The sequence below is a fragment of the Bos indicus x Bos taurus genome, chromosome 15 (assembly GCF_003369695.1).
Source record: "Bos indicus x Bos taurus breed Angus x Brahman F1 hybrid chromosome 15, Bos_hybrid_MaternalHap_v2.0, whole genome shotgun sequence".
Classification (NCBI taxonomy): domain Eukaryota; kingdom Metazoa; phylum Chordata; class Mammalia; order Artiodactyla; family Bovidae; genus Bos; species Bos indicus x Bos taurus.
In genome coordinates this window covers 62,258,589-62,285,397 of record NC_040090.1, presented here as the reverse complement: position 1 = coordinate 62,285,397, position 26,809 = coordinate 62,258,589, and the positions used below count along the sequence as shown (strand labels likewise).

Genomic DNA, 26,809 nt, shown 5'->3' with positions numbered 1-26,809 from the left:
GTTGCAAATTAGAGAAGACCAAGCCTGGCAGACTACAGTCCATGGGCAGAGTCGGACACGACTTAGCAACCAAACAGCAACGAAGAAGTCATGACAACTAAGTGCAGTGTGGAATCCTGCACTGAGAAGGGACGTTAGTGAAAACACTGGGGAAATCTTAATGAAGTCCATGTTTTAATTAACAGTGCTGCATCGGTGTTATCCTTGGTTTTGATTATTTATAGTTATATGGAATGTTAATACGGGAGGGGGGAGTTGCATGAAGGACAGAGGGAGTTCTTCTTACTTTATTGTGGCCACTCTTCAGTAAATCTAAATTTATTTCAGAATTAAAAGTTAAATAATATCAAAACGAATCCATCATAACATGGCATACATTCTATGACAGAGAAACAAGAATAAAAAAAAATGTCTGAGGAAATAGCAGCCATCTTTGAAGTATTCACTTGCAGATCAGAGCATCAGAGAACACATTAAACTAGGCATTAAACTAAAAGGAGGTTTCCTTTCCAGCAGGACAGGGGTTGGGTCTGGGTCTGGTTTAGAGAGGAATGCCCACATGACTGTTCATAATGCTTTTCAAAAGTCAGGTAATAATGTGGGGTCCTTGATTTTTCGCTATTGTCGAGAGACTATCTTTCTTTGTTTGTAGAATGGTTGACACATGTATGCACTCAGATGTTTGATGAAGGAAAGAATTTGATGTGCTGAAACATTAACCCATTCCATATGAATAAATAACGATAAAAAATCCTGCATAGCTCTGCTGTTTTCATATTTCATCCCTCTTGCTCACCCCTTGTTTCACTATGTGCCTTTAAGCAGAAAGCTGCAGACTGTGAACAAAGCAAGTTGTCCAGATTCCAGTAAGAAATAAAAAGACTTTTAAGTGTCTTCCCATTGCCTGATAATTATTAACTTGTTCAAAAAATAGCTACATGTCACTGGGCCAGAGAAGGACACAAAGGTGGTTAACAGTGAAGGCTCTGTAGTCAGATTTGGTTCCTCTTGCAAGCCTGCAGCTTAGTATAATTTCTAGCAAGATCCTTAACATCCTACCCTCACTTCCTCCTAGAATAAGGATACCTTATGGGGTTATTAAGAAGAAATCATCTTAGGAAAGCTTAGATCAGCTTCTGGCACTTTTTAAAGAGACGATGACAACATATTCATTCAGCAGTCCTTCACTGAGTGGCTGTCAGTGTGCTGAGTCTGGGGTTGCAGTCCGCTTTCTGCACTCTCAAGGAGTTTAGTCTGATAGGGAAGACAGATAAGTAAAACAGAAAGAATTGCTATTCTTCCCTCGTATTGAGTAGCTTACTCAGCGGCTACTGTTTATTGAGCACCTGCTGTGTTTCAATAGCATACCTAAAGCATTATATATTATCTACTTTAAGTGTACATATCTACATATACTCATTATATATTGCTCATAGTCACTTTGTGGAGCATAGACATTGTCTCTATTCTGCAAGTAAGGAAACCAGGACTCTGAGAAATCAAGTAATGTGCCCAAGATCACACAGCTAAGCGGAAAACCCAAGATTTGCCTGACTCCAAAGCCTTCCTTGGAGAAGGTAATGGCACCCCACTCCAGTACTCTTGCCTGGAAAATCCCATGGATGGAGGAGCCTGGTAGGCTGCAGTCCATGGGGTCGCTAAGAGTCGGACACAACTGAGCAACTTCCCTTTCACTTTTCACTTTCATGCATTGGAGAAGGAAATGGCAACCCACTCCAGTGTTCTTGCCTGGAGAATCCCAGGGATGGGGAAGCCTGGTGGGCTGCCATCTATGGGGTCGCACAGAGTTGGACACGACTGAAGCGACTTAGCAGCAGCAGCAGCAGCAGCAAAGCCTTCCTTAACCCATAGATCGCATGATTACAAATTAAATATTTAATGCTTTGACAGGGTATAGACAACACCCACCTAAATGCTATCATAGTAATTCTGACGCACCTGATAGTGTTGCGGTGCCTCTTTGAATGTCCTGCAGGCTCAAGTTCCCGCTTTCTTCAGCTACCTGCAGGAACAGAGGTGACATGGGTGTAGCACTCCTCTTCTTCTAAGGTAGCAGGCGGCTTTCTTTTCCCAAATGGGTACAGCCGAGGTTGAGTCTAGGCCACCATAGGCGCGCTGGTGCTCTCCTAGTTTTTCTGTCTTCCTGCCAATGAAGCGTCCAGTGTGGGTGCTGTGAGGAGGGGAGTCCAAGCCAAGTCCCTCTTTGAGTTTGTTCTACTTAAACTCAAAGGGAGTCGGGTGGGATAGGGGGGAAGGGTTTCAGATTGAAGGGGATGAGAATGGCTCTTTGAGACATTAAAATGTTACAGTGCTATTTGGAGAGTATCCTCAACTTACATGTGCTGAAACTCATCCTGTGATTATGGTTTAAAGGACAGCAATTATTGGACCTATTTCAGGATCTCCAAACACACATCCCAGAGCTTCTTGTGCTTCTCCATGTGACTGAAATTAACATCTTCCTCTTTAGATATTATTTGACCGTCTTGTCTTTGGCTGGTTTGAGTGTAGTTTTTTAGAAAATGAGAAACACCTGTCAATATGAATACACGGATTGTGATGGGGTGTGAATTGTTAGGTTTAGAGTGAGCTGAGAAGATAAGACCTCTCTGACAGTCAGTTTGCAAAGCCAAGTGTAGGACTGAACTGTAGGCACATGATGGAGGGCGGCATTCTCATTGCCTTGCGTTTCTGGACACCAAGGATGGGCCACACCACTGTTCCTCCAGCTTTAGACACACCGTCCCTCTCCCCACGTGCACCATCTTTTCTCTTCTGAACCCTTAAGCTTCTTTTTTCTTTTTAGTATTTAGCTGTTTTTCTTTCTAGTATTTATTTGTTTGCTTATTTATTTGATTGTGCCAAGTCTCACTGAGGCATGTGGAATCCTCCATCTTCACTGCAGCACACGGAGTCTTTCAGTTGCATCATTCGGAATCCAGTTCTCCGACCGGGGACTGAACCCAGGCCCTCCTGCACTGGGAGCCTGGAGTCTTAGCCATTGGACCACCAGGAAAGTCCCTCTCCTCACCTTGTTTACCCTCCTAGTGTATTTTCTCAGGACCCATTTCTGTGAAGGGCAGTCATTGGTAATGATGGCTTCACTTCAGGAGAAGGGAGCTAACACTTCACATCTCCTGTGCTCCAGGAATCAAGAATCTCACGTTCCTAATCTCATTTACTCCTCATAGCATCCTATCTGGGTAGGCAGATTATCTCCACACTTATAGGTACAGAAAGAAAGATTCAGGAAAGTTAAATAACTTTAATTACTAGACAGCTACTGAAGCCCTCACGCCCTAGAACCTGTGCTCTGCAATAAGAGAAGTCACCGCAATGAGAAACCCACGCACCGCAACCAGAGAGTAGACCCCCCTCCCTGCAACTAGAGAAAGCCCAAGCACAAGCATCCGAGATCCAGCACAACCAAAAATAAAAATAAATAGAGAAGTGCGCCATAGTCTCAAGGTGTGAGTAGAGTGTGAGTTTCTGTTAACTTACTGGATCTGCACAGCAGCCTGCTGGCTACACATGTTGCTGTGTTACAGCTGTGGAGCTTGAGGCTCAGGAAGACAGCCTGTGTCCCACAGTCAGTCTGATGCAGGAGACTTGCTTCAGCCCCCTGGGGGCACCTCTGAAAGCTCACCCTGCAGTGCAGACACTGGCCAGAGGAGAGCCAGTTCTTATCACTAAGGTGTGTCCTTCAGTCAGGAGTCTGTTGCAGCATAAAGAGAGTATGGCTGTAACTTACAAAATAACAGGAGTTTGTTCCTCGGCTGAGAACACGGAACTGTGTGAGGGCTTAGCAAAAGGGCACAAGCTTGCATTTACACCAGAGTGCTCACTGCATTTGTCTTCCGTGGTAACTGTCATGTGTATTGAAGGCCACAGTGCTTCCAGAGTGCATGCTATATATCAAAGCTGCAGATTTGGTGTGACTGATATCATAAGGGGAAGGTCATTAACTGTTGAGAAGTATAATGCCACCACATTACATAAATGAGTAAATAAGTGATAATGATGATAAGTGGCCTGTGGTCGAGCCGCAGAGCCATCACATGTTAATGAGCTATTCAGATGAGTATCTGTCTATTCAGGATGTGGGAGCCAACACTTCATAGAGTTGTTACTTAGGAAACACTGTCCTCAGTTGCCTTAAAAGGTTCTCTTGCTACCTTGGAGTAATGGCTATGAGAGCAGCCAGTCCCTTGGTTGTGTTTAGGTAAATATCTTAGAGTTTTACTCATTTGTTTCTTTCTTTAGAGACTGTATAAGCTCAAGAGCTCTTAATCATGGAGTCATTGAAATTCTAAAATTAGCAAATTCAAGCTGGTTGTCCTTATCAGTGGAATTTTTCTTTTCAGCCTTAAAAATAAATGATTTAAAGTCCTTTTTCCAGTTTCTCACTCATTCTCTTTGAGAAGAAAACTTAATTCATTAACACATTCATTCAAGAAATATTTATTGAATGCTTAATATTTGCTATTCATTGTGCTGAATGCCCACTCCACTACTCCTGCCTGGAAAATCCCATGGATGGAGGAGCCTGGAAGGCTGCAGTCCATGGGGTCACTGAGGGTCGGACACGACTGAGCGACTTCCCTTTCACTTTTCACTTTCATGCATTGGAGAAGGAAATGGCAACCCACTCCAGTGTTCTTGCCTGGAGAATCCCAGGGACGGGGGAGCCTGGTGGGCTGCCATCTGTGGGGTCGCACAGAGTCGGACACGACTGAAGCGACTTAGCAGCAGCAGCAGTAGCAGTGCTGAATGCTAAGGAAACACCACAAGTTACATGCCACCCCATGCTCACAGAGTGAATTAGTAGTGGTATTGTCGATACAGCGTATTATAAAATTAGTATGAGAAATTCAGTATAGTTTGAGAGCATAGATGAAAGTAACGTTTATTTCCATCCCACTAGATTTCGGTTTTGGAAATTTCTTTAAAAGTGGTGAACTGCTGGCAACGTGGTGTGGCAGCCCCCCTTATGCAGCCCCAGAAGTCTTTGAAGGGCAGCAGTATGAAGGACCACAGCTGGATATTTGGGTATTTCTTTGCTTTGCTGTGTTAAATGCATCTATCATGATAATACTGGGTACGCTGGCCCATTTTGAAGCTCTTGGTACCTAACACATAGATAGTAGTTCATACTTTTCCTGTCCACTGGCCTGTAATTAGTCAGCGTAAAGATTCTAGGAAAGAATTTCTAGGGGAAGATGTTACCATCCTAATATCAACAGTGATTTAAAGTTTAGTAATCAAAATGATTAAGTTTAGTTCTTTTGGTATTTATTATAGGATGCTTTATTGCAGTAGTCAGCATTCCAGCTTTTTTTTTTTTTTCTGAGACAGTAGTAAATTCAAACAGGAATTTTCAGTCCGTATAATTTTAAGAGCTTGAGGATATTTTAGGAAAACAAAGCGCGTTCAAAGTTCTCAGTAGAAAAATGACAGCCTTATTTTCTTCCACAGAGCATGGGAGTGGTTCTTTACGTTCTTGTCTGTGGAGCTCTACCATTTGATGGACCAACTCTTCCAATTTTGAGGCAGAGAGTTTTAGAAGGAAGATTCCGGATTCCATATTTCATGTCAGAAGGTAACAACCTGTTTATCTTAAAATTGTGCTTTACAGAATTTTTTCTGAAAATGAATGCCTAAAGAAAGGCTTCTCTTTTTCTAAGAGTTTGGGTGCTAAATAAAGTGACCGAATCACTTTAAAAGTCATAGAAATAAGCAACCCCCTCCATGTAGGTGAGAGAAATTCTAGCCTTCCTACTTGTAACTGGAACAGAAAGTGTCCCAGATTAAGAACAGTAAATCTTCCCGTTTGCCCTCGTCTGTGAGTGTCCTACGTGTTTATTTTAGCCTTTGAGAGGCACTTTGTAGATGCAGATTTACAACCATGTCACTCTTAAGTATGAAATGGATTTTCCCATATCTTCTGGTGGGAGGTTACAAAATTAAGCTTTTTATTTAAACTTAAAACCAACTAGCAAAACAACTGAATTAAGATGAAGTGCTATAATCCCTTCCAGTCTTGTACTGAGTTGCTGCATAGGCAGCAGTTAAGTTCACTCAGTTTAGATTTTGGTTATCATCCTTAACTTACCAGTTCCTAGTAACAGAAGTAATGTTCTAGTACTTAAGAAAGTAGATTTTGGAGCCAGACCACCTGGTTTAATCCTGAGTCCACCACTTACTGGCGGTCTGACCTTGGCAAGTTATATTTCTGTGCTTCAGTTTCCTCAGTCTATAAAATGGAAGTAACAATAGTTGCTAACAGGGGTGTTGAGGTATTAATTAAATTCATCTGTGTAGAGCTCTTAGCATGGTGCCTGGCACTTAACTCGTGATGGAAGGTTAGCTTATGCGGGGTAGTAAAGAGGGTGCTGTCAGCTCAGAGGATAAGCAAGAGCCCAGAATTGCAGCAGTACAGTTTACCTAATGTCATCAGAAGTAACTGCTGTTTCACCTACATTTTCCTCAGTTGCACTGATATGGAGAATAGCAACAGTCCCTTGGAGGGCTCTTGCCTCACACAACCTTAGTATATCAGCCTCAGAAGTGACCGGAAGGATCCATTGCTATTTGCTTGTTCTAGGAAAAAGACTTTTTTTTTCTCTTTCTTTAGTGGAAATCTAAGTCTGTGTCTAGATATTTTCAATTAAGAAATTCAATAGAAAGGTTCGTTTAGTACAAATTTGAATAGACCTACACCCTCCTGTTTTTCTTAAGTATTCATTCACGGAGATGGTTAATTTCACGGGTCACCATGCATCGTGTGAACTTGACGAATACAAATAGCTTTCAGGTTTTATTTACTCATTTGACCTTCTGCTTTCCAGTGGGCCCTGTGGAGGATACAAAGATTATCACCACTGTACAAAGTCACGAGTCAGGTAAATACGCCAAAGTGCAAGGAGAATCACGTGACTTCCGTAACACTGTGTTTTCTGTAGATTGTGAGCACCTTATTCGAAGGATGTTGGTCCTGGACCCGGCCAAACGGCTGACCATAGCGCAAATCAAGGAGCATAAGTGGATGCTTGTGGAAGTTCCCGTTCAGAGGCCTGTTCTCTATCCACAAGAGCAAGAAAACGAGCCGTCCATCGGGGAGTTTAATGAGCAGGTTCTGCGATTAATGCACGGCCTTGGAATAGATCAACAGAAAACCATTGAGGTAAAGGGATTGGAGATTTGACTAAAGATATTTCAGGATTCTGTTGTATCAATACTTAGTAACTTAAAATTTCATTCTCATACTTGTCAACCTGGTCTTCTGGCCAAACCAGCACCTTGGTGTGCAGTTTAGTATTCCTGGACATTTCATCACACTCTATTTTTGTGTGCTTTTAATCAATATATAAATTCTTGCCTTTGCCCCATCAGCCAAAAAATTCAAAAGGAAGTGTTATGTATGTTTGAGGAAAGACAGTGATGGAAGCTTAGCAAATAAAAAGTAGAAAGTTTCTTCTAAGATGAAACATAAACTCTTATAGGTAATAAGCTAGTTTATATGGGATGTAAGTGTGCAGATACAGAACAAGGCGAGAGCTAAACATAAAGGAAGAAGGGAAGACAGCAGGTTTAGGAAAACCAGTGGGATTTAGATGTGAGCTGAAGAAACTCAGAAGGCAACAACAGGTGGATTCCTGATTTGGAAGTTTTATGGGTCATAGACCTGAGAAGGTCAAGAACCTGGGAAATTGCTCATCAGCTTTATTTCTGTCCTTTAGTAGTTAGCATATTCATAGGATATACATAGTTTTAATACCTCCACAGCAGTCAAAAACAGTATTTTTAAGAATGAAGCATAACAAGAATATAAAATGCGCCCCGGTGAAGACAGAGTACTGTGGCCCGTGCTGCCTTTGCGTCGCTGTTGCCATAAGTGAAACCGCGCTGCCCTGCCTTTGCCCACCACGCGCTCAGCGAGGCCTCTGTCCTTGCCCGTGACGGCAGCTGTGAGCGCAGTTCCCTTGGCCGGCGATGTTTGCTGCCGCTGCTCTGCACACGAGCTGCACTGCACAGCACCTATGCAGCCTGTCACGTGGAATTAGAAGCCAAAGGAACCGCTGTTTTTCTTTTTCAATAGCATCGTTGGAGAGCTGGCCAGCTAGGGATGTGAAAAATTGGGAAGCAACTTTATTTTCAAGGTTTCACGAGGGTGGGACTGCAAAAACAAGAGGAAAAAATTACCTAAGAATGGAGACACAGCGTCTCTCAACCTAGTGTCCAAACGTCATTCTCCAGCCCAAAATAATCACCAGAAATTTCCCCAAAGACTTTAATCATTGACCTCAGGGTTGGCAGTGCCTTGGGCTTGTGTCGAGGCTGTGGAATTAGAGCCTGTGGGCTCAGGTTGCTAACCAGCCTTACAGCCTAGTTACAGCCATGAGATGGGACCACAGTGACAGCGTTGGGGAACGCTGCATGAGACAGTGATGGCGTTTTCTCTGAATGCAGAAAAATAAATGGATCCAATTAATGTAAAAGGACCAGTCAAGTCATTCAGAGGTATCACCCTTTATACAATTAATGAAGTTATCTGTCTTCTCTTCTGAATTCTGGAATACCTTTCATTTTGAGGCAGACTTTGCTTGTTACTCTTTTTTTTGTTGTTGTTGTTGTTTTTAAGAACACATGATCTCTTCCCTCCCTTTTTTATTTATTTATTTACTTATTTTAGCCAGACTCCTTGCATTCTGTTTTTTAATTTATTTTTTTATTGGATAATTGCTTTACAGAAATTTGCTGTTTTCTGTCAAACCTCAACATGAATCAGCCATAGGTGTACATATATTCCCTTAGGGTTTTCATTTTATTGAAGATTAGTTGATTTATAGTGTTGTGCTTTTCCCTCTTTTTTAGAAAGGTGTAAATCACTGAATTGGTTTTTATGGTTCTCCGCCTTTGGCACTTGTTTTCTCTTGCAGGCTTTGCAGAACAAGAGCTATAACCACTTTGCTGCCATTTATTACTTGTTGGTGGAGCGCCTGAAATCACACAGGAGCAGTTTTCCTGTGGAGCAGAGACTTGATGCCCGCCAGCGTCGGCCTAGCACCATCGCTGAACAAACAGTTGCCAAGGTAACGCCCTATTAGCCAATAGTCTTATCAGTGCGTGTGCCTGTTCAGACGTTTGACACGTTTTCCGTGGCGTAGTACAAAGGGCTAGGATTTCATCCTCTACACCTTGTTTCTCGGTAAAGTTTCTGTCTGTCGTTTACTAGGCTCTCAAAAACTTTACCATCTTCCTATTTGTAAGGGTTTAATTTTATTTCAGACAGTTTTTTTTTTCTTTAAGAGGCTTCTCTCTTTTTTTAAAATCATTCATTTATGTTGAGAATTAATGTAACTAATCTGTACATTCAATTTCATTTAATAAATTTTTATTGCAGATTTACTGTGAAAGGTTCACTTATTAGGCACTACAGGGAAGAAGATGTATAAAACGTGCCCTCAGGATGTATAAATGTGCCCTCAGAGTCATTACATTATAGAAGCAAAATAAGACAACATCATGAATAGCAATCCTTCAAAAATAATGAAAAGGCAAAATTTAGAAGATGCTATGAATGTCATCATTTTGAACTTGTGTAGATGTGTCATAGAACGTTTTTTAGAAAAAGGGCAAAGGGGAGAGAGATACATCTGATCGGGCAAGGCTTTGTGGGAGAGATGGCATTTAAGATAGAGCCTCACAGCTGTTCAGGAGAGGCAGCAGCTAGAGGCATCACACGTAGACAGAAGCAGTGTGACCAGAAGTACTCAAGTGGGCCAGTATAGACTTGTTCCAGTTAATTCACTTGAACTGAAGAATAGGGAAATGAAAGAGTCGGAGTGGTTAAGTTGAAGCCATGCTGTGAAGGGATTGAATGCCAAGGTAAAGGACAGAGTTGTTGTTCAGTCACTCAGTTGTGTCCAACTCTCTGCGACCCCGTGGACTGCAGCACTCCAGGCTTCCTTGTCCTTCACCATCTCCCAGAGCTTGCTCAAACTCACGTCTGTTGACTCGGTGATGCCATCCAGCCATCTCATCCTCTGCCGTCCCCTTCTCCTCCTGCCCTCAATCTTTCCCAGCATCAGGGTGTTTTCTAATGAGTTGGCTCTTCTCATCAGGTGGCCAAAGTATTGGTGCTTCAGCTTCGGTTTACTAATAATTCAGGAAGAAATGAGGAACTGCTGAAGACTATTAAGCAAAAAAAGTGATAAAATTATATTGTACTTTAAGCTAAGCAATCTGCTAACATTGTGAAGGACAGACTGGATAGGGGAGAGAAGAAATTTGGCGAGTGCTATTAGATGATTATAGTTGATGAGAAATACTGACGACCAAACTAACATGGTGCCAGTGGAAGTAGGCAGGAAGGGCACGCGTAAGGAGCTGTCCCAGGTGGGCCCTGGCTGAACTCAGCCCTGGTCTGGAGAGGCAGCCCAGCATGATGGGCTCTGGAGCACATCCCAGATTCTGCCATCTCCTACTGTGCACCTTAAAAAAGTTACCTGAGGTCTTTCTGTGCCTCAGTTTCTCAAGCTTTAAAATGGGAATAATTATAAGATGCTGGGACATTTACATTAGTAAATAATTGTTCAGCATATAGTAATAAATAATCAGTGATAAGTAATAAATAATGTTGGGGAGGAAGGGACAAGGAGAGGCGGCTCCATCGTTGAGCCCAAGGCTGAGGGAGTCATAGTGGTGGCGACTCAGCTGATGGGGAAGAATGGACCTGAGTCCCCAGAGAGAGGCTGGCGCTAAGGAGAACTGGGAGATAGCCTGTACAGATCATTCACACGATCTTTCAGGATTTCCATCTACTTCTGTGAGTACCGTATTTAAAGTGGGAGTAAGAACAAAAGAGGTTTCACTTTGTATTTCTTGTTTGGCAGTCCTGCAAAATTTATAGAATTATAATAGAATCTTTCATTGACTTCTCCAGAGTATGTGAAAAAGAAACCCAAGGAAATTGAAATCTTCTTGATTTTAATAGGCAAATGATATGCTTTCTTATACATACTTCAATATCTCAAATAATGTGAATATTGAGACTAACGTGAGTAAAATAATGTATCGCCAAAGTTCCAGATATTTGGGTTGAAGTATCTCTGAGCACTTGTAATCCTTCAAAGTGGAGCAGTATTGCTTTCAAGATAGAGGGGGTGACAAAATGAGAATTCCAAATTTGGGGCAGCAAAAGGGAAATGGAGGTGACCCTTCCCTCTTGAAAACGCTGCAGCAGAAAAATAAGAAGCAGGGAAGCCCCACACTGAGCAGCTGCCCTCCCAGGCCTCTGTTCTTCTGAGATGTTACACAAGTGAGGGTTACATAAACGATCCCTCCAAGCACACACGTCTGTTATTGCACATGATTTCCTTTTCACAGTTAAATTTGATGCAAGTTCCTTAGATCTCAAGTTGTATTTCATTTGGCTTGAGGTTCAGATGTATTAGCATAGCTTCTTCTATTTGATAATTACTTTTTATTAAAGAGCACCCCATGAGTTCTTTTCATTGTATACATTGACCTAAATTATCATAGAAAGCTATTTCCTGTGACTTGAAATGTATCTAAAGAGTATGAGTCCCGTCTGAGTGCTGAGCAGCAGGCACTGGGTTGAAGTTCTCCCTTTCCTATGAGACTGGGGTTCTCATGTTTATTGTTGAACTTGTTAAAAAATAGATTTCTCTGTTTTTGTGAATATAAATATGCTTTAAGTTTTAATAGAGCCTATCCCCTTGAATTCTTTGATGTTCTGCTCTCTTTTTAAAGAAGTGGCAGATCACGTATTACTTGATGGAGCGATAGGAACCAGGGAGGTCACAGGATCCCATGCAGAGGTCACATGAGCAGTGCAGTCAGGCAGAGCTTGGGCTCCATACTGAGCTGAGTGACGTCAGCAAGTCAGCATCTCTGAGCCCCAGTGTCCTTAACTATAGAATGGAAACAGCAGTACCTACTTACTTCACAAGTTTCCTACAAAGATGAAATTGGTTAATTGATTCCAGCGGTTCAGTTCAGATAGAACACTTATGTGCCAGACAGTGCCAGCCCTCCCGGTTTCATAGGTGCCCAGAAAACAATTCTCTGGGAATTTATGGTGTAGTGATAAATAGCCCATGATTACTACTTAGAAAACAGTGAGATTCCCATCTTAGATGGATTGAGAGTTCTTATATTTGCCACATAGTATGCAGGAAACATGACATCTAATTGACTGTCAGATCAGATCAGTTGCTCAGTCGTGTCCGACTCTTTACGGCCCCATGAATCATAGCACGCCAGGCCTCCCTGTCCATCACCAACTCCCAGAGTTCACTCAGACTCACGTCCATTGAGTCAGTGATGCAGTCCAGCCATCTCATCCTCTGTCGTCCCCTTCTCCTCCTGCCCCCAATCCCTCCCAGCATCAGAGTCTTTTCCAATGAGTCAACTCTTCGCATGAGGTGGCCAAAGTACTGGAGTTTCAACTTTAGCATCATTCCTTCCAAAGAAATCCCAGGGCTGATCTCCTTCAGAATGGACTGGTTGCCTTTTTATTGTGAATTCTCTCTACTAGGTTTTCAGCTGTCCTTCAGGAGCACTAAAGATTTTTTCCCATAGGAAAAAGCATTTTCATTTTAATGGTGCTGGAAAGCATAAAATCAGAAGAAGAGATTCCAGTTAATAAATATGTGATCTAAAAAGTTATTGCAGTTAGTGGACGTGGTTATTATTTATGACCACTCTTTTTTAAAATTTTTTATTAAAGTATAATTGATTTACAGTGTTGTGTTAATTTCTGCTATACAGAAAAGTGACTCAGTTATACACATATATTCCTTTCCACTGTGGTTTATCCTAGGATATTGAACCCAGTTCCCTTGTTGTTTATCCATTCTGAATGTAAGTTTGCATCTGCTGTCTGCAGACTCCCAGTCCACCCCTCCTGCAAACCCCTCTCCCACAATAACCGCAAGTCTGTTCTGTGCGTCCGTGAGCCTCTCTCCGTTTCCTCGGTGGCTTCATGTGTGCCATGTCTTAGATTCCACGTGTAAGGATATCACATGGTGTTTTCTTCCTCTTTCTAGCTCACTTCACTTTATCGTGATCATCTCCAGTTGCATCCACGTTGCTGCACATGGCATTATTTCACTCTTTTTATGGCTGAGTAGTATTCCACTGTGTGTATGTACCACATCTTCTTTATCCATTTGTCTGTCAGTGAACATTTAGATTGTCTCCATGTCTTGGCTGTTGTATGTGGTGCTGCTGTGAACATAGAGGTGTGTGTATCTTTTTGAATTACTAGTTTGTTTGTTTTTTTTCTTTTTTGGATATACACCCAGAAGTGAGATTGTGGGATCATATGGTAATACTAGGAGAAGGCCATGGCACCCCACTCCAGTACTCTTGCCTGGAAAATCCCATAGATGCAGTCCATGGGGTCACTAGGAGTCGGACATGACTGAGCGACTTCAGTTTCACTTTTCACTTTCATGCATTGGAGAAGAAAATGGCAACCCACTCCAGTGTTCTTGCCTGGAGAATCCCAGGGACGGGGGAGCCTGGTGGGCTGCCGTCTATGGGGTCACACAGAGTCGGACACGACTGAAGCGACTTAGCAGCAGCAGTAGCAGCATGGTAATACTGTGTTTAGTTTTCTGAGGAACTTCCACACTTTTCCATCGTGGCTGCACCAGCTTACTCTCCCACCAATAGTATATGATGAGTCCTTTTTCTCTGCACTCTCTCCAGCATTTATTTGTAGACTTTTTGTTTGTGTTAGTCGCTCGGTCGTGTCCAACTCTGCAACGTTATGGACTGTAGCCCACCAGGCCCCTCTGTCCATGGGATTTGCAGGCAAGAATACTGGAGTGGGTTGCCATTTCCTTCTCCAAGGGATCTTCCTGATCCAGGGATCAAACCCTGCTCTCCTGCATTGCAGGCAGATTCTTTACTGTCTGAGCCACCAGAGAAGACTTTTTAATGACAGCCAGTTCTGACCACTATGAGGTGGTATCTCTTTGTAGTTTTCATTTGCATTTCTCTAATAATGAATGATGTCAAGCATCTTTTCATGTGCCAGTCGTGTTTATGGCCACTCTTGAAGAAACGGGTAATATCTGCTTGTTTGGGATATTAGTCAACCATCTATTTATTATAACAACATATTATTTAGTTCACTTCTTAGTGTTGGGCATGCTGTTTGAATACTTATACTGTAACTTGTACCAAAAAGATTTATTTAATTCCATGATTCTAAGAATCCTAAAAAGCAGACCTCTAAATCTGTCATTGTATTTCCTATGAAGTGATTGTTACAATAAAATGTCTTATGTCTCTGTCTTTACCAAGTTCACGGTAAGCTGTTGTAGTCCAGGTTGGATGTGAAAGTTGCCAAGAAACGTGCTATGCTTGATCTGGCCCAGCACAATCCTGCCATTTAAAAAGTCACAGCTAATAAGAGGAAGGAAGTGGGAAGCACACCCGACCCTAGTTGTCATGTTGGGTTCTCATTTCCAGCGCAGCGTCTCTAGGTAATGCTTTGCCCTAATAAGGAGCAGTCAAGTAAATTTAGGAAACAGAAATCAAAAGTTTAGCTTTATCCTTTGATTGAAAAGACAATGATAAGAGCAGGGAGAATATATCAAATAGACTTTATTAGGAAGTTTAATTTTTACATTGTAGCTAAAACAGTTAATTTAAATGAGTAATGCTGGAAAGGGGCGGGGGGTGGGGGGGCGGAATATTTAGTTTCAAAAGTGACCTGAGGAGCAGTGGTAGAAGAAAAGCTATTTCTTTATCTTTATGTATATAGTGCATTTTCTTACTTTTTTTTTAGCATCCGTATAATACCAACACTTTACTATTGCTATATTTTATTCTTTATTTCATGCAGTATATCTAATGATGTTAACATTGGAATATAAAGCATACTCTATATTCAAAGTATAGTCAAGGATAAAGTATATTTCTAACATACCCTGCTTTATTGAAAACCATCAGTCTGAAATTTTAACTGAGAACCATTAGGTAGTATCTGAGAACAGAAGTGTATATTCATTTTGCAGTCTGATTCCTGTATTAAATTGTGTCATCATTCTAAGACTTCAGAAAGGAGGAGGAAGGAGGAATCAACATTACTGAGTGAAGGACTTTACACGTTGCCTGTTACAATCCTAACTTCACTGTGTAGTAGATATTATGCCCTTTTTAGGAGGTGAAGAAAATAAGATTAAAAGAGTTTAGGTAACTGATTAAGTTCACACAATTAGTAAGTGATGGAGCCAGAAATCAAACCCAGGTCTTGGGAAAGGAAAAGCTAGCATCATACCATTCTGTTCCTTTTCATTTTCACCATCCTGTATCTCATGAAGCGATAATGGCAGAAAAAAATATAGGCCGTTCCTCTGCCTTTTAGAAACCAGTGTGATGATTGTTCCTTCCTATGTTTTGCAATGTCTGTTATGTTCAAAAGAGATCTAAGAAATTATTCTGCCAGTTTTAAAGAGATGGGGAGGAAAGGATTACCCAACAGTGTCATCTTCCCAGTCATTCCATACCATTAAGGAAAATCTTCTTTAAATGATTTTTCAAAGGAAGAGTTTGTAATACTTGTTTACTTAGAGGGTTTAATGGAGGAGACATGGAGAATGGACTTTCTAGAGCCGGCTGACTTCATGAACATAACTTGCTCAGCAGTAAGCATCTCTGTTTCTGCTGGACAAGCAGGCTGTGTTCAGTCTGCAGTCTCCTTCAGAGAAGGAAATTCCTGCCCCGGCCAAGTAGCTGCTGCTTCTCTCTTCTTCCTCTTCACACACATCCTTGCCAAGAAATATGTACCATCTCACCCCATACCCCACCAAAAAAAAAAAAAGATGCAGGTAGATAGCCCTTATTGCAGTGTACTTTGTGTGACAGTTGGTTGTGTGCGTATCTATCTCTGGTTCCATTTTGAGCTCCTGCTCCCTGAGACTGGGACTGTTCTATGCTTCTTTGTCTCTTTCTGGAGTAATATATTTAAGGATACGGATGATCCATGTTTGTTGAATTGGAAAAAAAAAAAGAACATCCTTACCTTCCTTGAAAAGACTAGCTTTCTTGTCATATCTGTGAAAGTTATGCACCTCGCCGTGGGAACAGGAGTGAACTTCTGTACGACCTGTCTCAGAATGGTGGCAGAGGCTGCTTCAGATGGATACCTATACCTGTACATACTTCATCACACATTTTCTGGAGTTTCCAACAAATCAGTGTTTATCCTTTCATTGCACCAGGAAGAATTGTCGTATTTCAAGGGATTTGTACATTTATGTATATAGAGAGAGGATTAATGTTCCCGAACTTTCCATTCTTGCCCTATTTACAGGCACAGACTGTGGGGCTCCCGGTGACCGTGCATTCACCCAGCGTGCGAGCGATGCGATCTGCCCTCCTCCCACAGGCATCCACCGTGGACGCCTTCGCGTTTCCCACGTCTGGCTGTCAGGCAGAGGCAGCGTTCATGGAGGAAGAGTGTGTTGACACTCCAAAGGTACGGACGTGTTTGAGAGACTCCGAGCTTGCGGGTTGGCTGGAGCCGGCAGCTTGGTCTGCAGACATTGTACTTTGGCTTAGCTGAACTTTGTCATTTCCTCAAGGCGCTCAGGAGTGTTGTTTTTGTGCAGAAGACCTGAGAAACGTGTCCAGAGACGACCTCGGCTCCCTCTCCATCTTGTCTTCACCATGATTATGTAACTCGTCAGAGCTCATGTGTACTTTTCAGAATCTTTCTTCCTTCTGTTTCCTTAACCAGTCTCTTCTCACAAGCTCTAGATCCCTCATAGGTTTTGAATTTTTTTAAGCCAACTGTAATTCTGAAAACAAAAACGTAACTATTGTGCTGACTTGGGCTTTGCCTGTTACTATGGCCCCTCCTCTGCATGTGCTGCAGCTACAAAATAATGAGCCTTTTTTGTTCAACTAAATATCTCTTTGTGTCCAGTTTGAACATACCTAAAGGAGATAAGTTTATTCTGGCGTGCTGTATAAAGTTGGCTTTTAGTATGTGGAAGATGATGGCTTCTCTCATTTAATGGGTGTTTGCTGTTGTTTAGTTGCTAAGTCATGTCCTGACTCCTTTGTGACCCCTTGGACTGTAGCCCGCCAGGCTTCTCTGTCCATGGCATTTCCCAGGCCAGAATAGTGGAGTGGGATGCCATTTCCTTCTCCAGGGGATCTACCCGACCCAGGGATCAAACCCTGGTCTTGGGCTTGGTAGGCAGATTCTTTAGCGCTGAGCCAGCTGGGAAGCCCAGTAGATATTTATTCCACTTATTATTTGTTTTATATACTTAGCATCAAGTGATATACTGAAGATCACATTAATGGGCAGGTCTTAGAGTATGTTTAAAATAGACTCATTTCTTCTCTAGCTATGTGAACTTGGACAAAGTGACTGATTTCTTTGAACTTACATTCTGTCTTGTAAAACAAGGAAACCAACTTTATGAGACTGTTGTGAGGATTAATTTAGAGAATGCATATGAGATTCTAGGCAAATTGTAGATACTCAATAAATATTGGTTTCCTGTCTTTTAGCCTCATTAGGTAATAAAAAGATGACTCAGACATTAATTCTGCCTCAAAGTCTGTAGTCTAGCAGAAGAGACATGATGCATAACTAACGGCAGTGATGCCGAGAACTGAATAAATTGATACCTAATTGGTCCCTTAAAGAGACAAAGATTAAAATGCTGCAAGACTAGGAGACAGTTCCAGTTTGATCAGTAATGTCTTTGATTTAACTGTCAGAGCTGGGAATTAAGAGACAAAATCAGGATGGATGGAAACGAGGGTGTGCTGGCTCTCTCAGTGGAGGGGAAATGTCAGGAAAGCCCCATCCCTACAGGTCAGAGCCGGAGCTCAGCATGGCTGAGGGAGCGGGCCTGTGAAGGGGAGTCGTACAAAATAAAGACAAATAGCCTGCCTTGAATGGCAAAGCCAAGGGATAGACTCTCTCTAGTCTGAGGCTCTCAGCATGGGGACATGTTTCAGTATTATCAGGGGAGTTTTTCTCAGATGGATTTCTCCAGGAAACAACTGAAGATTTTTTGATAAGGAAGCACCATGATCCATGTTGTACTTCAGAAATAATCTTGGAAATGTCCATAGCCTGCCTTGAGTGGGAGAGATTCTGGTGACAAGGACAGTGGAAGGTTAGAGCATGTGCCAGGGGAGATTGATAAGAGACTGAGCTACATGGTTCCCGTGAAACTGGACAAGAGACGAGGGTATAAACGAGATTGCACAGATAAAATTGATAGACTGTTAGAAGTCCAAACCAAGGACAGCATTATGAGCCTTGAGGATCAGGAAGGTGAATGCCCTTTTCTGAAACAGAGGTAGAGCTGATTCGGAAGGTAAGTAATGAGTTCAGCTAGAGCGTAATCAAGACAGCCTGAAGCTAGGCTGCCATAAGCAGGTGTTAAGCTGGGTTCCCGACCACGAGGAGTTAGCATCCGTGTCCCTGAGGACAAGGCCACTTCCTGTGGACGGTCTGTTTCCTCTGCCTGCGGTTGCCTAGCATGTTCAGATCCTCATAAACTGCTGTTACATTCCCACCCGGAAATTTAGACATAAATTGGGACAACGTGATTCATTTATTTTTAAAATCTAATTCCCTTGAAAAAATTAAAATGCAGTGTGCTGAAAGCTTGGCTGTAAGGGCATCAGGCCCGAAACACAGATTGGGCACTGTCTGCCGTATTATATAGGGCAGGCTATTTTTAAAGCTTGTGATTGTTACCGTAACCAGGAAACAGACAGGAAATGAATGATTTTGTGAAAGATATAGACAGAAGCTAGATGGCATATTTGCATTTGTAGGAAGAGCAATGCCACGCTGGAACTGGCCACCCACACTGACAGGGCCACCCTGGCGCCTGGCCAGGCCGTAGCTTTCTGCTGTCTTATTTGTGGAGCGTTTCATTTATGTCAGCGGTGCTCTCTGTGCCTCTCGCCTCTCTAGCACCTCTCTCTCTGGGCCCATAAATAAGCGCACACGCAAAACCTTCCGACAGAGATACCGGCCCTTTGTCGCTGGTCTGGCTTCGTACCCCTCACTCCAGTGCCTGTTTGTCGTCTCGAAGATGCCGAGTAACTGATGTGTTGCTCCATCATTTCTGCTCGCAGTTGGTGGCAGGTACTGCGCCTCTCGGAGGTTTCACCTCTTTCCCTTCCGGAAGTTTTCAACTTCAACTTAAAACTGTCAGTAAAATCCTTCAGGGAGTCTGTGTGGAAACATGGGTTTGGGATTGCTGCAAAAGATAGCACCTTTCTGAGACAGTCATCCAACTCTGAGCAGTCACCACGACCCCTGGGAAGCACAGAGGCCCATAGAGGGGGCAGAGCAAGCCTAAAGGGTTAGTCTTTCTTTTTTGAGAGTTTCTGGGGGATAATGGACTTTACCCACACACACGCACAGATACTTTTAACATTTTATTAGAGGTTATAATAAAAGGATTTTCCAAGTTACCATCTTCATAGCTGGAGAGTGGAAGGAAACTGTGAAACTGTGAAGTAGAGCTGTTCCACATCTATTGACATTTTTAATATTTTAATTATAAAGGTAGCACACATGAGACAGAGTCTAAAAAAGATCGTCAAAACCTTTAATAGTTTTAACCTCTAAGACTTAGTCAAGGGGAGAAATTCCTCTGAATTTGAATTTTTAAGTTTATAATGAAAAAATATCAATCAGAATCACACACAGAAAATTCAGAGAGGGATAAAGGAAAAAATTAACTTACTCATAATCCCCCTACCCAAAACAAAGGTAAGCCCATTTTTGACATGTTTCCTTAGAGTATGTTATAGATGGATAGATAGATGGATGGGTGGGTGGATGAGTATAGGGTGACTCAGCACGTAGGTAGTCTTGTTAAAACAAAATCTTATTCTATTATATATAATTTCAAACCTGCTTTTACATAATATATCATGGGCATTTTTTTTCCATACCATGAAATCATGTTTGAAAGCATGGGTTATATTTAACAACTGCCTTATATTAGATGTACCCATATTTAACTACTCCCCTATTTTTAAACACCAAGTACTTTAATTTTTTTTTTTTTTTTTTTTTGCTGCCTTATATATGCTTCAGGGATATGAATATCCCTGTGTCTAAATTTTTGACTAGCTTTGATTATTTCCTGGGATAAATTTCCAGAATTGGGGTTATCCAGTTCTTTCCTGAGGATAAATTTCCAGAATTGGGGTTATCCAGTTCTTTCCTTCCTTACCTGGTTATTTGTTTATTTTAATTTGCCTCAAGAGGGTAAAAATGCTTCAAAAGAAAAGGTTGCTTTATTCTCATGCTTTAAACAATTTTATTGTTATAAAGTATTAGCTTCAGTCAAGAAATGATGATAATATATACAATGCTTTAGTTATCCCTCCTGGAAAACTTTACTCTCATTTTACAAGTGGGAAAAAAATGAGCTTTATAGAAGTTAAGCAACTTGCCTAATAAGAGCTGAGGTTTAATCCTCTTCAATATATGACAAACTTGCCAGGCACTTAAGATATGAATTAAATAAGGCATGTTCCAGCCTCCAGACTCACTGGCTGTACTATGCATTAGTCTGCTGTGTTAGCACAGGCTGCCATGCAAAATGCCACAAGCTGGGTGGCTTAGACAACAGAAGATTATTTTCGTAATAGTTGTTGGAGGCTGGAAGTTCAGGATCAAGGTTGTGGTGATTTCTGGTAAGGGCTCTTCCTGACTGGTAGAGGACTGCCTTCTCATGTCCTTCCATGGCCTTTCCTCTATGCTCTTATATATATAGAAAGAGTTTTCTAGGGTCACTTTGTGTAAGGACACTAATCCTACCAGATCAGGGCCCCACTCTTAAGACCTGATTTAATTACATTTCTCTAGAGACTCCATCTCCAAATACAGTCACCCTGGGGTTAGGGCTTCCCTTAACCCCAGTTAGGGGGTAAATTTAAGGGGAGATCCGAACATTCAGTCTGTAACAGTCTACCAATCTCCTGTACTAGAATCTTGTATTTGTGGTAAGCTCAGGGGTGTTATTAGTTAGGGGTGGAGTTTCTGAGGGTCTGACTCCTACGTGTAGGCTACCTACTGCATGTGAGGTCTCTTAGCAGAGTGAAGTGATTGATCGAGTTTAAGGAAAGGCAAAAACACTTTATTGGAAAATGTACCTTCCACTCACACTGTATTTTGAAGTCCTGTCCTGAAAAGGAAACACTCGTCTGGGGAAGGGGGAAGGCGGGCCTGATTGCTGCTGGCCAGCATTCAGAGCTGTTGTTTCCTAGTGCCATGATCTGTCTCGGTCTAGGAAAGAGCATCTGTCATCCTTCACTTTGAACGACCACTTGTCACTTTAAAACCTTGTAGTGCATTAGCCGCCTTATCCTAGTAATGGCTCTAGCCCCAGAACAGTTTTTTATGGAATAACTGTCCCTTCCCCCAAGCAAACAACCATCTGAGTCACCCATCTCCCTCTCCAAATAAAGGGCCTCACAGCGCCTCCCGAGTGGTTGCCATAAGAGGAAAGTTGCCTGCATCTGGCACAGTCAATTCCACGTCCCCTCTCACATACATGAGCCTCTCCTGCTTCCAGAGGAAACAATAGCTCTCGCGGGTGTATTCCAGGTGAAAGTGCTGCTGGGAACGCAGTGTCGCGCCTGGCTGCTCCTGAGCAGCTATTCACAGGAGAAAGCTGGATTGGTGTCCACAGGGGAATGGTTAAGGTAATGAGGTAAATAATTGTCTCCTCACTGGGGCTTTTACAGCCAGAACTGAAACCACAACTCCCCTTTGTGTGTGTTCCTGCCCGCCTCGAGGTGGTTTGCTTGGCAACTGCAGAGGCGGGCAGAGTTCTCACTCAGGAGCTGTGCTGAGCTCTTCCCCTTGGGGTAGGAAGCGTGGATACCCAGTATATTGCTGGAGGAAAGAGAATTCAGAGCCTTGGTGCTCGTTAACCTCTGCTGGAATTCCAGGCCTGTGAGTCATTTGTTATTCTATAATGGAAGGCTTGGCCAGTTGCCATTTGGATTTTTTTTTTTTTTCACTCCTTTTTGTGTTATGTACATCTTTAAAGAATTCTTTTTTCCATTCCTGGGGTCCATAGACCCAGGTGAAGACTAAATCAAATGTGCAGGTACTTAGATTCTGAACATAAATATCTGGAGCCTTCCTGTATGTTTTGTGGTTGGAAATTAGAAGAATGCTGATGACTCCTCTTTTCTTAGCGATGAGCCATGCAGTAGAATGTTTTTTAATCTCATCTTCCCCCTCTTCATTTCCCTTCTTAAAAATAATAACTGGTAGGCTTCAAGCTAATATGCCCTATTCATCTGGAAACCACTAAAAAAAATTGTTTATTGTAATAATGATGACTCAGAGAAACCTGGGAGGCAGCGCCAGTTTGGGACATAGCGGGCTTGTGTCTCTTAGTGCTGCAGTGGACTTGCCATAACTTCTAGTCTACACAGTTGGCATTGGTAACAAATATGGACATTTTTAATATTTTACTTAATTTCTGATTGGCCGCAGGTCTCTTGACATTTTTGCCTTTGCGGATTTTTCAAATGTCGCAGCAACTGATTCTTCCTCTCGCATCCCTCTGCCCCTGACATGTAGGTAAACGGCTGTCTCCTGGACCCTGTGCCTCCCATCCTGGCGAGGAAGGGGTGCCAGTCCCTGCCGAGCAACATGATGGAGACCTCCATCGATGAAGGGCTGGAGACCGAAGGCGAAGCCGAGGAAGACCCCAGTCAGGCCTTCGACGCCTTCCAGTCCACACGCGGCGGGCAGAGGCGGCACACGCTGTCGGAAGTGACCAATCAGCTGGTCGTGGTGCCTGGTTCAGGTATGATTTCTAGTAAGCACCGAGGGAGTCTCTGCAGCATCCTGTGTTGTCTGCTGCAAGAGATAGTAGTGATACCAGCCAGTTCCTGGAATGTGGTTTGTGTCCTGTTCCTTTGTGGACAGCATTCAGCAGGAGTTGAGATTAGGCCTGCTCAGCAACTCACAGAGATTAAACTGGAATGTCTGTGAGCTGCCCCCTACCCCCACACCCAACTCCTGGGACTCATCCAAGAGCTACGTAGCGCATCAAGGACTCTGGCTCTTCTGGAATGGCAAAGATTGTACAGTCCCAAATTCTGGAAGTGTTTTCCCACACAAGATTCAGTTGACATGTAAAAAAGTTTTGAAAAAACATTTTGGTTGGAGGTGGAAGACATGGTAGCCATGCATGCTTTGTATTCCATGTTCCAAGAAGATGCTGTGTATTGGTGGTGATCTTGGTGTTTTGTTTTGTTTTTTTTCTCTTCAAGGGAAAATTTTCTCCATGAGTGACAATCCCTCCCTTGACAGTGTGGACTCTGAGTATGATATGGGGTCTGTTCAGAGGGACCTGCACTTTCTTGAGGACAACCCTTCCCTCAAGGACATGATGTTAGCCAACCCGCCCTCACCACGCATGACATCTCCCTTCGTGAGCCTGAGACCTGCCAACCCCGCCATGCAGGCCCTGAGCGCCCAGAAGCGCGAGGCCCACAATAGGTCTCCAGTGAGCTTCAGAGAGGGCCGCCGGGCGTCGGACACCTCCCTCACCCAAGGTGCGCTCTCCGCTGGCCCTGGGCGCTTCTGTGGGACTCCATGGGGTCCCTTGCCATGTTGGCTTCATACCTGTGCTCACTTGAAAGGCCTTGTGTTCTATTTAAACCATTTGGCCACTCTTCTTTCTTTCAGGAATTGTAGCATTTAGACAACACCTTCAGAATCTGGCTAGAACCAAAGGAATCCTAGAGTTGAACAAAGTGCAGCTGCTTTATGAGCAGATGGGCTCAGAGGCAGACCCCAGCCTGGCCTCTCCCGCCGCTCAGCTCCAGGACCTGGCCAGCAGTTGCCCGCAGGTGGGTGCTCTGGGCCCTGCCCCCATGGCTGTGTGAGAACGAGGCATGAGTCTGTCCTAAAGGTGTGTCATTTCATTCCGAGGATTTCCTCCTCCTGGAGCAGACACGTCCTTTTGGAAAGCCTGCAGCCTGAAAGCTTTCTGGGTAGCTGTTGTCTGCCTGACAAGCTGGGTAGGCCCACCCCCACTGGCCCAGGTGGTCAGTACCACATGGAAGCCTAGACACTCATGCTCTGCTCAGTTCATCGCACAGATTCTATATGGATTCCCTCTTAGTCTCCCTGGAACTCCCTCCCTCCACCATGCACGTTCACACGCACACACACACACAGAGATTACCAGTAATAACATAAATGAGAAGCTTATTGACATTTATTTTTGATGTGATATCACTTCATTAAATATTGTGAGTTATTTGTGCTAAAAGTACAAAAAAATATGGCTGTTTATGTAATTCATTTTATGTGAGCCCATGTTCAGTACATCAAAAATATTAGTGCGTTTGATGGCCACATGAAGGGAATAAACTGCTGGTGATGGCAGGGGCCTTTGCTCCTGTCCTGACTCGGTCATCGTTTACTGCGGGCAAACAGCATGCATTCATCCTGTTGTTCAGTCGCTCAGTCGAGTCTGACTCTGCGACCCCGTGGACTGTAGCCCACCAGGCTGCTCTGTCCATGGGATTCTCCAGGCAAGAACACTGGAGTGGGTTGCCACTTCTCCTCCAGGGGATCTTCCCGACCCAGGGACTAAACCTACATTTCCTGCATCGGCCAGTGGATTCTTCCCCACTAAGCCATATGGGGAAGCCCATATTCCTCTTCTGCAAAGTGATTGACCCTCAGCCTACTGGTTACATAAAAACCTTGAGGATTAAGTCTTAACAGAGCTGGAGTTCCCCTTGGACATTTGCCAAGGTGCTTTCACTCAGATTTGAAACTTTCTCCCACGTGGGAAACTGAAAGTGTGTCCCCCCCCCTCGCTCCCCAGGAGGAAGCGCCTCCACAGCAGAAGAGCGTGTCTGCGCTCCCCGGGGGCAGCGCACACCCGCAGCTCTCCCAGCGCCACAGCCTGGAGGCCCAGTACCTGCAGCACCGACTCCAGGTGGGATCCTCCTCCCCCTTGTCGCTCCGGCTCACCGTGATCATCCCCACTCTGCCTCTCTGCACAGCAGGAACCTATTTTGCTTGGTATTTATTTTGGGTAGCTGCTTAATTCCTTTATAGGCAAGCAGGTCTGACTCTGCATTTGTAGTTTCTAGAAACATGTTCAAACTTAGCCTTATGCTCCATCTTGGCAGCAGAAAAAGGCTTGTCCTCAGACCCCTGGAAAGGGTACTGCCACTGAGCAGCAGGGAAGGGAACTCTGGCTTCTTTGCTTCTGTTTTACACCTCTTACGTGCATGCTACGTCGTTTCAGTCACGACTCATTGTGACCCTGGACCACCAGAATCCTCTGTCCATGGGATTCTCCAGGCAAGAATGTTGGAGAGGGTTGCCATGCCCTCCTCCAGGGGATCTTCCTGATCCAGGGATCGAACCTGGATCTCTGACGTCTCTCCTGCATTGGCAGGCAGTTTCTTTACTGCTAGTGCCACCCAGGAAGCCCTTATGCCTCTTAATACTTAGCAAAAAGGTACCATAAGCTCTCTGTTGGTGCTTGAAAATATTAGATCCCACAAAGAATGAATCATTTGCTCATTCAGTAGGTGCCTTTGCTAGAGACTTAACTCCACTTTTCTCATTGTTCTTAGTCTCCATGAACCTCCTGGTCCTGGAGGACTTTAGAGACAGGAAAGTAAAGCAGGTTGGAACTGAGACCACCCAGGCCTGCTGACGCAATGCTCTCCCAGGCTCTCCCGTGCTCTCAGCGAGCAAGCGTCAGTCCCTGCAGCCTGCAGCTTCTGGAGGACTCACGTGGCTTCATCCTCCAGGCAGAAGTACAGGCTGATGACTGTGTCCTAGATGACAACATGTCATGCTTGTATTTTTTCTGCTCTTCTAGAAGCCCAGCCTTCTGTCAAAAGCCCAGAACACCTGTCAGCTTTATTGCAAAGAACCGCCACGGAGCCTGGAACAGCAGCTGCAAGAACATAGGTGAGAGATGGTGGTCGGCCGGAGAGGTCCCTTTCTTTGTGGCGGACTTCAGCTGGGTGCGTTGTCCTTCCCTCTAAAATTTCCCTGTACCAGGACAACAGGTTTCCATATGCTAATTCGGATGTTCCACTGTCCGTGGAATATAGGCCTGTCAGAGAAGAGCAGCCCTAAGCCTGCTTTGTTTTCATTTTCTCCTGGTGTTTCCCCTCTGGTCTGTGAATAAGCCTAAGCATTCAGGACCTGGGGGCTAATGCAGTTTAAGTGGGTTTTACTGGAAAGGAGGCTTCCAGCCTCCCTTGTAGTAATAGGTGCTGTCCGGCCTCCCTAGTAGAAGCATCTCAGCCAAGGTGAAAGTAAAAGTCTCTCAGTCGTGTCCGACTCTTTGCGACCCCATGGACTATACAGTCCATGCAATTCTCCAGGCCAGAGTACTGGAGTGGGTTGTCATTCCCTTCTCCAGGGGATCTCCCCAACCCAGGGATCGAACCCAGGTCTCCCAGATTGCAGGCGGATTCTTTACCAGCTAAGCAAGGTAGACATCCCCTAATCCATGGTCCTCCAGAGGCCCACCCCCGCCTCAGAACCCGACGATGGGGAGTGAGCCCCTTGCTTCAAAGGGAGGAAAAACCCAAGGGTCTTAGAGAAAAGGAATTCACTGTGTTCACTTGAGCACGGAGGGATGAGCCAGAATTGAGGGACAAAAAATAAGACAGGGTTTAAGAAACCAAACATGACTGGTTCCTACCCCCGTTTTTTGTTTTTTTGTTTTTTTCC

At 43.7% G+C, this 26,809-nt stretch overlaps 1 protein-coding gene across 4 annotated transcripts in view; it reads left to right on the top strand.

Moving 5' to 3' along the window:
* Nucleotides 1-26,809, top strand: part of SIK2 (salt inducible kinase 2) — a 129,758-nt gene that overhangs the window by 96,544 nt on the left and 6,405 nt on the right. For 3 of the 4 annotated variants that reach the window (XM_027563784.1, XM_027563785.1, XM_027563786.1), the window contains exons 5-14: nucleotides 4,946-5,070; nucleotides 5,497-5,620; nucleotides 6,984-7,204; nucleotides 8,961-9,113; nucleotides 16,376-16,540; nucleotides 22,661-22,889; nucleotides 23,359-23,643; nucleotides 23,777-23,940; nucleotides 24,930-25,043; nucleotides 25,944-26,035. In XM_027563784.1, coding sequence (XP_027419585.1) covers nucleotides 4,946-5,070; nucleotides 5,497-5,620; nucleotides 6,984-7,204; nucleotides 8,961-9,113; nucleotides 16,376-16,540; nucleotides 22,661-22,889; nucleotides 23,359-23,643; nucleotides 23,777-23,940; nucleotides 24,930-25,043; nucleotides 25,944-26,035 — 1,672 coding nt within the window. Of the gene's footprint in view, nucleotides 1-4,945; nucleotides 5,071-5,496; nucleotides 5,621-6,983; nucleotides 7,205-8,960; nucleotides 9,114-16,375; nucleotides 16,541-22,660; nucleotides 22,890-23,358; nucleotides 23,644-23,776; nucleotides 23,941-24,929; nucleotides 25,044-25,943; nucleotides 26,092-26,809 lie in introns of all 4 variants that reach the window. The other variant, XR_003514747.1, reaches the window with a different exon arrangement.